General features: G+C 36.9%; 1 protein-coding gene across 2 annotated transcripts in view; it reads left to right on the top strand.

Annotated features, from left to right (window-relative positions):
- Nucleotides 1-2,314: 2,314 nt before the first annotated feature.
- Nucleotides 2,315-12,165, top strand: part of LOC139963603 (kinesin-associated protein 3-like) — a 38,985-nt gene continuing 29,134 nt past the window's right edge. Inside the window, exons 1-5 of one of the 2 annotated variants that reach the window (XM_071964541.1) lie at nucleotides 2,315-2,639; nucleotides 8,133-8,264; nucleotides 8,937-9,091; nucleotides 10,133-10,194; nucleotides 10,558-10,699. In XM_071964541.1, coding sequence (XP_071820642.1) covers nucleotides 2,608-2,639; nucleotides 8,133-8,264; nucleotides 8,937-9,091; nucleotides 10,133-10,194; nucleotides 10,558-10,699 — 523 coding nt within the window. In that variant the 5' untranslated portion in view covers nucleotides 2,315-2,607. The remainder of the gene's footprint in view (nucleotides 2,640-8,132; nucleotides 8,265-8,936; nucleotides 9,092-10,132; nucleotides 10,195-10,557; nucleotides 10,700-12,165) is intronic. The other variant, XM_071964540.1, reaches the window with a different exon arrangement.

Genomic DNA, 12,165 nt, shown 5'->3' with positions numbered 1-12,165 from the left:
GACATTTATGGAACGTTTGGCTCTCCGTAATTTCGGGGAAATAACGAAACTGTGGGGAAATTGCAAAAGCCGGACGATTTCTTACTTGGGGGAAAGTTTAAGCAACATTTTTTGTTCACAGCAGAAAGTACGGCAAATGCTATAATTGACGTGATTGAAAAGGCAGGACTTTAACCTGAAAAGATTATTAGCCAATCATATGAAGGAGCTAGGGTCATGTCAGGAAGATTGGGTAATTATATTCAATTTATTATATAAAAAATTATAAAATGGCAATGAAATTCCAAGATTTTCAAAAGAGAAGGGGCTGAAGACCAGTACTTATATCCAGTGGCGTAGCTAGACTTTTTTCCAGAGGGGCGAAATTCTCAAAATTTTCGACTTTTTACCGCGATTTTCCGAATTTTCTTCGAACTTTTTACCAGAGGGGGCAAGACATCCAGATTTTCTGATTTTTCTTCGAATTTTGAAGAAAAATGGGCCAAATCTGGTAAATTTTACCCCCGATTTAAAAAAAAAATCCGCCGGGGGGGGGGGGGGTTGGGGGTCCCCTGCCCTAATTCCTACGCCACTGCTTATATCATAATTTATATCGAAAGAAACTAAGTATGCATCGGACCTTTTAATATTGTGTATTACTCTCATTTAAATATAAAATCGTAGGTCCCACAGAAATGTTTCATGAGGCACTCACTATAGAAAAGGTCCGGAGGGTCAATCAAAAAAAATAGTGATTTGCTTCTTTATTTAATGCTGAATCCGACTGTCAGTTGCTTAAGAATGCATATTCTGAATGCATCTCATATGCATGCATTGCATGTCTTTTTTTACTATATATACGCATTTTGCCGAGATAAAAATTTACTTTAGGGAGTGTCAACGATTAATTTTTGGCCAGGCTTGTGACAGTAAAAAGTACAGTAGTACAATATTCTCAACCATTTTCCATGCAATGATGTTTGGTGATATAAATATTAGAGCAATCGTTGCATGTGTGTCTGTAACTGCATGATATTATATGCGACTCGTTCTCGAACACAGTAATGCGTTATATTTATTTTCTCATAAAATTATTTGTGCCCCCCCCCTTTGATACTATGGTGCCCCTCCGTGTTAAAAGTCCTGGCTACGGGCCTGCTATCGGCGAGTGAAATTTGGCGAGTAGCTTTTTAGTCACGGTCGCCAAATAGAGAATACTTTAAAAAATATTTGTCGAGGCCTGAAAACCTTGAAAACATGATTTCTCATGGTAGAAATCATGGATATTTTTCCAAACATGGTATATGGATTTGCCATATTGAGTACAAGAATCATGTTGCTTGTGGGGTCAAATCTCCTTTGAGGTCACCAGAGGTCAGACTCTGAAAAAATCTTTTACATGATATCTAACGATGGAAATCGTGGATACCTCTAATACTTGGTGCGTGGATTCATAACATTGAGTACAAGACCCCTACTGTTTTTGGTGTATAGCCACGTACAGTACACCGACCTGTGTTTATCATGCCATAGTGTTATTATATCAAAATGGTGGTTCGGGCCATTTACATTGTAACAGCTAGTTCTGGTGATACAAACAACCAGAAGTCTAGTGCACTGAATTCATCGAATCCTCAATGCATTTTGCATTCTGGATTCAACTGAAATTTTGGCGAAGACAGAAGTTGTGTCAACGATTTCAAGCACTAATAGAGTGATAGAGGACACATTGTTCTATCTCGTGGTGTGTATCGCACTACCTAACTATTTCTACAGCTAAAGATAAATAATTTTAAACATTTCATTAGTATGTAACGGCAGTTTGTACACGCATGTATTGGAATTTATAGCAATCACAAATATTCCTAGTTTTTTCAACCAAAATTTTGGCGAAGATAGAAGTTATGTCACCGAGATCAAACATTAATTGAGTGATAGAGGGCACATTGCTCTATTCCGTGATGTGTATCGCACTACCTAACTATTACTATAACTAAAGAAAATTAGTTTTAAACATGTCGTGGTACCAAACGGCAGTCTTTACACGATGTAGTGGAATTTATAGAAATCACCGATATCAAACATTACTAGAGTAATAGAAGGGAGTTTCTACGCCTCGCGATGTATGTCGCACTTCTTAGGTATTCTTATAAAAAAGATTATTAATGATAAACATTTCATTAGTGGGATGAATTGTCTGAAATTTTATGTACAAACAAACAATGAGTATACCACCGTTGCTTATTGTCCGCTTTAATTAGATGGCGCTATTCGCTTTTCTCCTTATTGTCTGCTCTTATTGACGGCTCTTAATGTCCGCTAACTTCAAGCAGGTGAACCTACCTGAGTTCCATGAGACATAGTTTCATCCGTCGATGTTGCTAATAACCATATCAACCATATAAACGCAAACTTTCTTTTAGCTTTGACTTTTGAGGAGCCCAGCTAGCTACCACTGCACCATATCAGGTTCTGAAACAGCAACCTTCGATAAGCGTGGATACGAAACCCGAGTTTGGTCTACAAAAGGAATGAACTATTGAAATGAAGCTTCCCTTGGAAACTTAAGTTAAAGCTTGCACAGATGTTTGAATGATCTAGGCCTACAACTTACAAGTACAAATAACAATGCAGGTTGAAGACGCAAGATACCTGAAGAGGTGCGGTCGCCTTCCTCTGGTTTTATTAAGGCCTAACTAGACTAGGCCTAGTGCTTAAGTTAGGCCTATAAGTGCCTTTAGGCCTAAGTCCCGAACTTAGGCCCAAAGTAAGACTCAGCCTAACGGGGAATACGTTAGGCCTATGTTATAGACCTAGGTTATCAGCCTAACCAACTCGCGACCGGATATTCAATATCAAAGGTGGTATATATGCAGGTAGAATTTTATATTTGCCATAGAATGCTTCCATAATAAACTTTCATAGGCCCTAGGCTAGGTGTAACAAGATAGTCCATGGCACAGGCTTGCCTAGCCAAAGTACTTGAATTTGTGGCCATTTGATTGGGCACAATGTTGCACTGTTGCAGTAATACAAGGCCAGTTTTGTGCCTACCACTGCTCTAGATATAAAGCATAGACCAAGGAGTAACTGCAGCCTACACGGCCCCTATAGAGATGTATCCTTTCATCTGGAGCATGGATGCCAGTCAGAATTGCCAGATCTATGCAAAGGCTTAATGAGCCTTCACCTAACTTTAATCCGGGTTGCCATCATATTCCAGGTAACCCAAAAATATGTACATGCAGAATGTTTAATACTTGAACAAGTCAATATTGTGCTGTATATTTAGATAGCTATTTGCCCATCATTGGGTGTTAAGCAAGGTGAGCACTTTCTGCATGTTCCCCCTCCCCCCTATTCCACTAAATAATAAAAAAGTAGCCGGCTACAGGCCTGCTTACCTGAAGATGTTTTGTGATATGGGTCAGATCCAAAACCTATGCCAATGTTATGGACGGAATTCACAGAGATAAAGTCCCATCAAAAATAGTGTGAGAGTTAGTATTTGGTGAGGTATGCATGATTGATCTAAGTTGGGATACCTCTACCATATAACAGAAAAAAATTAATTGGGTGGTGCAGTATTAGTCTGAATATGCTAATTAGGTGTTCGTTATGGACGGAATCAGAAAAATGATCAATTCCCACCAACCTTCATAGTAGGTCAAAACTCTGTGAAGTTTTCAGGATTTCAAAGTATAAGGTACTTTACATCACAGGCCTGGTACCTAAGCTTTATCATACTCCCAATCATATTCTTCAATGTACCTCCATTAACCCACTACCCCAAACCAAAATTCTGTGTTATGGACGGAATGTACAACGTTATGGACGGAAGGTTTTGTCCTGATTTAGGATCAACTCTTGAATTGTGAAGTGTGTGTTATAAGTTAATACTTATGGCAAATATGTGTAATAATATCAAATAAAATTGAATTTATTATATGAAGGGAAAGAGCTAGTCCTGAAATAGGAATTGTTATGGACGGAATGTTATGGACGGAAAGTATTGAATTAGCCTAAAATGAATTGCTATTGCTATTGTTGCAATTTCCACTTTGCTACTTGAAATTGGGAGGACAGGCTGTTCTAGTTCCCCATGATATTTCCTAGTGGGATCCAAGATTTGTCTTCAGGTGATGGCCAGAAGAAAGCATTGGTAGGGCCCTTAGGGTGTAGGAAGGAGACATGGACATCATAAAATTGTCAACTGATATTTTGTCCACCTTTGCCAACCACCAGTCTCCTTCATACACAACAACCACGTTGCATGAGGATGACAACTTGGAAATATCAGAAATTGCTGTTAGAACTTAAGTGTAGGTTCGTTTCGTTCATGCAGTCGAACCTCATAAGTCAGGTCAGTTGCAACTGTTTGCTTTTTGCTGACTGTGCCACTGTCATACATCAATGAACGGAATGTTTTGTCACGTTCTGCACCATTAAGTACTGGCTATTTTTGTAGAAATTTAAAGTAGTTTCTGACTTTTCTGTTGGCTGCACTAGGCGTTCTACATAATGAACCTGCTGAGTGCCTGAGACTCCTTTACCGTCACTTATGTCAAGTGCAGGCAGTGCTTCCTTCCCAAGGTAAAGCACTTTGATATTTCAGATTGTTTGGTCAGCATATTCAGCAAAATGCTTGGCATCTCTGATAACAACTTTGCTCGCCTTCACATCCCTGTAAACACTCATTTTCACATGACCCCCCACACCACCCACAGGGCCCTTCCCATGATGAGACTCAAAAGTAATTCCATATCACCTTTAGGTCTGATGGATACATTGTAAGTAGGTAGAAACAGTATTGACTTTTGAACTGCTTAGCACATCCGTCAGACCAAAAGTGAACAGTTTGCAACTCAGGGACATGTCTAAGAAGAAGCACCTTCCATATCATGAATAAAAATAACTACTGTAAGTGGGACAAAGTATCCCTGTTCTACAGTGCAGTTTAGTTTAAAGCCTAATGTTACTAGTAGTATGCATACTTATGATGTGTACCAGTTCCACTACTGTTGCTCTTGATTGTAGTTTTGGTGAGCTGATTCCCCATCAAACTGACTCTTTAGCTACGTGTATAATTTTTTTTGTCTCTCCTGCAACAAACTCAACTAAAAATACACCACATTGCTCCAAAAGAGAAAACAGATTCAAGCATGTCTTGCTCTGTGTTCACCAGGACATGACACACTGCACAAGGCATGGAACGGTGACTCATCACAGTGGATGGACCAGTGCACTTTGTAGTATGAAAGGCACACATGAAAAAAAAACGTTCCTCAGACGGCTAGAGTTAAGGGTAGGGTAGAGGTTAGGGTAGAAGTTAGGGTGGGGTGAAGGTGGGGTTAAGGTAGAAGTTAGGGTGGGGGTTAGGGTAGGGGTTAGGTTAAGGCAGCGATCATTTCTTCTTTTCTTTTTTTTTAATTTAGGGTAAACATCACCTGAAAGCCTAGAAAAATACTGTAATATACATGTGAAAAAAAGGTTTTCCATCCTAAATAGCATTCATTCACATTTGATGTCTTTGGGGCAACTTATTAAAAAACTTTCTGCATAGTTTTTCCAAATATAGTAATTTCCATCCATAACATTCACATTCCGTCCATAACGTTTTCCTAATTCCATCCATAACACAGATGTTTCATTGAACCCCAGTTTATCTATGTGCAAGAATCTGGTAATTTTTCACATCATCCTTAATGGCATTGATAACCTTCAGAAGATTACATGCAAGTTTTATCACTGAAGTGAACTTTAAAATTGCCAGGAGATTAATGACATCAGGTAGCGTTATGGACGGAAATAATGATTTTCTTCTCGATTAGCATCTTAATTAGGGATGCCCTACTTAATTTTCCAAAAACTATTTTGGAGAGATCAGTCCCATAAACAATTATTCAGGTGCAGATTCCTGTGAATTCCATCATTCCTTGCAGTTCAGTGGCACAAATTGCTGTTTCCGTCCATAACGCTGGCTTAAGTGCATTGTCGATATAATTAAGCAGTACTCGTTAACAAAGAAACATACAAATTTAATTTTTTTGTGAAGCAAGCTTAAATTGTTCTTCTTTTGGACAAAACTATCAAAATTGATAAATATGATCATCTAAATTTTAACCCTGAGGTTGACAGGTTTTGGATCTGACCCATATATACTGTACTGGTGAGGGTGCATGGTCCATCTTTGTAGCCCAGATCTTAAATGTGTGCATGGAACAAAAAGTTTTCTCCGTATTCCTACTTTCATTTTGCTATATTGGTCAGTTGGCTAAATTAGCGTTACCTTAGCCAAATGATCCTGTAAATAAGCAACACTTAATGCATAGATAATTGGGTAAATAGTAAAAGTGTCATCTTTATTTTACCAACTATGGAGTCAACAGTAGCGCACTCAGTGAGGGGGGGGGCAGGGGTGGGACCCCCAGTCAAATGTATTTCCCTCCCCCACAAATGACAGGTGTACAACAAAAAGGTATTGGAAGAAAAAAGAAAGAGGCTCAATTAAACGAGTTCGCCGTGGATGTTAATCCGTAATTGACAGGAATTCTCAAATTAATACCAGCAAATTGCATTTCAAGTGTAATAGTATCCTATCATTTTCCTTTCTGTCATCGCTACAAGGACCCATGCCCCTCGCCACACATGCTACCCTACGAGGTAACTTGCTACCATGCTTGTTATATTGTAAATGTGCATGTTTATAACTTTATAACATTGTTATATCAACCGCCCTATATCATTACTTGTAAGCTGCAGCACAATATGTAGGGTAAACTGAACCCAATTTTATATTAGATACATATATGTACTGTAAACAGTATGAGAACAGAGCACACAGGGCTATTAGCTAAGAGTGTAGTTATTTACTCTAAGTGGGTAACTATGGGGGTGATGGCGGAAGTTGCTCCCCACCAAAAAAAAAAAAAGGAGAAAAAGGAAGAAAGAGATAACGAGATAAAAGAGGGGGAAAAAGAGGAAAAGAGAGAGAAAAAGGGGACCATGAACGGATAGAATTCGGAGAACAACGTAGAGTGATCTCAGACAAAGTTTCAGAAGTGTGGTAATGGGAATATCTCATTCCCATTTATGACTGAAAATAAATTTAATAGCATAGCGGTGTATTTAAGCCTTTTGGGAGTCATGATTGATGATTCTCACTCAAAGTTAAAATTGCATACGGGCAACAGTGCATTCAGCATCAAACTTAGATTTTAAAGTGGTGCCCGCATTTGTGAGGTAATTAACTCTCACTGCCCTTGGCATTAGACTTATGGCCAGATATTTCAAAGCTGCAATATTTAGTACTAGGCCAACTGAGGTTAATATCTGAAAACCTTGTTATAAATTGGATATTGAAGCTAGGATAGAAGTCATATTTAATGTGTGGATCCATCTTAGTAATTACAATCACTATTTATTTATTTATGGAGGTCAGAATTCACTCTAGGTCAAACCTTGAAAACATTGTAAATCTGATATCACCCGAACATTAATCTTGGATCTAAATTGGTTTAGTGGAGGCTCAAATGTCAGTCAGGTCCACATGGGTCAAAGTTTGAAAACTGTTTTGCAATGCCTAAGGCATTTTATATTTGATAAGTGGATTCAGCTTAATGAGTATGAAAGCCATGTTTTTTTCCTTATGAAGGACAAAGGTTATGTGAGGTCAATAGGCATCAGAGTCTGAAAACCTTGTACATCTGACCACTCCAAAAGACCAAAACCTTAATTTGGATGATGTTCATACTTTGAAATTGAATGTTTATCCATCTTAATGAAGAACCTTATTGTTATTTAGGGAGGTCAAAGATCATTCAAGTCAATGTACTGTACAGTAGGCCAAAGTCTGAAACCTTGTAAACACAATAACTCAAAGTTTAAGCTTTAATGAACTTCATACTTTGTTTGTAGCTGAACATAATTAGAGAATATTAAGACCCCTATTGTTTATGTGCAATAACTAGAAAAGAACATCTCTAATGAATTACTTGATATGTATGTAGGTCAAGTTTATATGAGCGAGTATCTTGCTGGTAACAATAGTTACAAATTTTGTGTGTAGTCAAGTCATTTGACTTTCAAATGTTCTCATATAAAATGTGGCAATGAGTCTTGAATCATTTTGCCTTTCTGGCTTGTCTCTGTAGGAAGGTCAAGGGAGGGAGCATCGATGTACACCCAACAGAGAAGGCATTAGTTGTCCACTATGAGTTGGAAGCAACAATTCTTGCAGAGACTGGAGATCCGATGCTGGGAGAAAGAAAAGAATGTCAGAAAATGTATGTTTCACAATTAATATTCAATGTTTGTATACTTTACAGATATCTTACAGTAACGAAAGATGCCTTCTTGATGGATATGGTTTTTGCTTTAACTGATCTGGAATTTACTTTGTTTCTTTACATTTTGAGCTGTATGTCCATAGAGATTAGAAGTATTAAATTATAGTTTGTAAAGAAAGAACACAAAAGAGTGGGGGGTGGGGGCTGGTTTTGCCATTTTCAGTATAGCATCAAGGCATCATCCTGTATTTATGTTCTTCTAGCATGTTTTGCATTTCCTATAATTTGCTTCATTTTCGTCAGTCCTTTTGGAAAATTTATTCAAATGTGGCAGGCTGAGGGAATTCCTACTTTTCATTGATAGAAGCATAAATTAAACTTAGTAACACGTTCATAGATCTATATATCTAGTTGTGAATTATTGTAGTCATACAGAAAGCAGAAAACAGTGGTAAGCAGTTAGCTACTATAAGCAAGCAAGGTTCATGATTTACCATTATTTATGTATCAAATGTTTGTAATTAGAGACTTTATAGACTGTACTCATGAATATACTTTCATGTGTAACCTTGTGTATGTTTACTAATATCACAATTTTCATAGAGTAGTATGTATTTTATACTGAATGTTTTGGTCTTTGAAGTAGTCCTTTCTTTTTTTCTTTCCCAGTATACGAGTCCGTAGCCTTAACTCCACTACAGATGTTGCCTCCTTGGCAGCAGAGGTTGTGGAGAGGTGTAAGCTTATCCATCCATCAAAGCTACCTGAAGTGGAGCAGTTACTGTATTACCTTCAGAACAGAAAAGAAACCTCATCTTCAGCAGGTTTGATCTCAGTCACTTCACGTCTTCAGGTTGCTTCAAGTGGACAATATCTGTCTATTCTGTGACTTAGTTGTACTTCCAAACAAGGATCAGTCTCATTATCAGGATATCAAATGTTTGAAGTAAAGTGCATTCAGCATGGCAGGTTACTGTATGTACTCGATTAGTTATTACTGGGCAGGCAAGTTGTACTATGACATGTGATACTGTATCCTGGAACCCTCACTTCTAATGATTCCGATAAAGCCTACAGAACTTTACATTATACATAATATAGATTTAATGATTTGATATAAGGGTTTATATTTCCAGTACATTTTAACTCCTGTATAATATCGTCAGAAACAAACTAGATGCAAACAGTATCCCTCAGGCAAGAATTAGTAAATTACCAAGAAATCAAGTCCTCTTGTTATAGACAAACCACAAAATTGAATGCTTACATGGAAATAATTTGATTGTAAGCATAGAAATCACAATAACAGTCTAATTTTGATATCTACCAAAACATATTTACTGCATTTATGTGTATGGTTGTAACTTTGTATCCTAACAATAAAGCCATATAGTATTGGCAATTGTAGAATCGGATATTAGTTGTACAGTATGCTGCTACTGCTACTGCAACTGCTACTGCTAATTACTGTATTATCAAGTTATTAACAATGTAGACTACTGCAATCAACATAGCATCAAGAAACTGAAAATCCAATGCAGGAAAATCCAATGCAGGAGTACTGGAACTTTATGAGTAATATTTAGGCAGATTCCCCATTGATTACAAACACAGAACTTGAGAATGTGTTCATGGTGAACTTGACTAAGAAATTTTTAGTCATCACAAAAAGACTTCAACCATTGACATAGGATTTATTTTAGTGTCAATTTTTTGTTTCAAATTTATAATAGGTTTTGATAACAATTTTGTAGAATTCCTACCCCTCCCTCCCCCCCCCCAAATGCAAATATGTGTTTCACTATGCAATGCCATGGTCTATCTTACTTTTATCTTCATTTATTCTTTCATTCTTATCTTTCAAGGTGTCAAGAAAGGAGAACTAACAGGAAAATTGAAAGAACCGCCACCATATGAAGGCATGGAAGTAAGAATTGATCTTTGAGAACTCCCACGTTTTGTTTCTAACTGTAAATTTTAAGAGAAAGCTACAGTGTGTTACAAGTTATGTGTAACTTTCAAGGAGACATTGACTATGAAGGAAGTTATACATTTGATGTTCAGACCTTTATAGTAAGTGAATGTTGTAAATATTCATGAGAGTTCATGTAGTTCCAAGCTGGTGCTGTGTAACTGTTTGCCGGGTATGTGGGGATTTGATGCGCATTCTTTCTATTGATATTGACAGAACTTCAAACTGATACTGTACATAAAATGAAAAGTAACTCAAAGCTGTTTATTCTGAATAATCAGCAATGACATGTATGTTTGGTTTAATACTTCCCTACAGTTAGATGAGGTTGCAAACATCAATGATATTGAGGAGTATGTGGAGCTCCTATATGAAGATATACCCGAGAAAGTTCGTGGCACAGCTCTTATTCTTCAGCTGGCTCGGAATCCTGATAATCTTGATGAGCTCCATTTGAATGGTTAGTGAAGTGTTCACAATTTAGTGCTGGTATGATACTTTGACTCATAGGTATGCAATTATTTGCTCAAGAACTTATAAATGCTATATTTAACATTTAGAATGGTTGATATCAAAGCTTTTGAATCCTTCCTAAGGCATAGGAATCTTTGCCATGGTGATGGCATGTGTGTTTACATTTGTTACACCCTAGCTTGTGAATACGATATCTCAATGACCATCTTGGTGTTAAATCATACTTAGTATATAGATCCCCTTGGTGAATACAAGAACCCTGAACCCTATTGCATTTGATGAAGTTGGTAGGTCATATGAGTGCAACAGAGGTGCAAGACTGAAATCATTGTAAACTTGTTTTATACTTGGTATGTAGAATCCCCTTGGTGAATACAAGGTTCCTATTCAACTTTGTGGAGGTAATATCAAAGTTCAACAAGCTTAGTGCCTGTTAAACAATATAAACACAATCACCTCAAAGTAAAGCTTGGTTGAACTTCTTACTTGCTATTAAATACACATAAATAAGTGAGTACAAGAATCATGTTGCTTTGTGCGAAGGTTAACAGGCAAGTAAAGCATCGATGAAGTTAATAGTTGATAAGTATGTCTGCTTACCTTATAGTTGATAATTATGTCTGCATACTTAACAGTTGATAATTATGTCTGCATACTTAACAGTTGATAAGTATGTCTGCATAATTAATAATAGATAAGTATGTCTGCATATTTCATAGTTGACAAGTATGTCTGCCTACTCAATAGTTGATAAGTATGTCTGCATACTTAACAGTTGATAAGTATGTCTGCATATTTCATAGTTGATAAGTATGTCTGCCTACTTAATAGTTGATAAGTATGTATGCGTACTTAATAGATGATAAGTATGTCTGCATACTTAATAGTTGATAAGTATGTCTGCATGCTTAACAGTTGGTAAGTATGTCTCCATACTTAATAGTTGATAAGTATGTCTGCATACTCAATAGTTGATAAGTATGTCTGCATACTTAACAGTTGGTAAGTATGTCTACATACTTAATAGTTGATAAGTATGTCTGCATACTCAATAGTTGATAAGTATGTCTGCATACTTAACAGTTGATAAGTATGTCTGCATACTTAATAGTTGATAAGTATGTCTGCATACTTAATAGTTGATAAGTATGTCTGCATACTTAATAGTTGATAAGTATGTCTGCATACGTAATAGTTGAAGAGTATGTCTGCATACCTAATAGTTGATAAGTATGTCTGCATACTTAATAGTTGATAAGTATGTCTGCATACTTAATAGTTGATAAGTATGTCTGCATACTTAATAGTTGATAAGTATGTCTGCATACGTAATAGTTGATGAGTATGTCTGCATACCTAATAGTTGATGAGTATGTCTGCATACCTAAGAGTTGATCAGTATGTCTGCATACTTAATAGTTGATAAGTATGTCTGCATACTTAATAGTTGAT

Source organism: Apostichopus japonicus, chromosome 22, assembly GCF_037975245.1.
Source record: "Apostichopus japonicus isolate 1M-3 chromosome 22, ASM3797524v1, whole genome shotgun sequence".
NCBI classification, from domain to species: Eukaryota; Metazoa; Echinodermata; class Holothuroidea; order Aspidochirotida; family Stichopodidae; genus Apostichopus; species Apostichopus japonicus.
The sequence above is the reverse complement of the archived record's forward strand: the minus strand, read 5'-3'. Positions and strand labels throughout refer to the sequence as shown.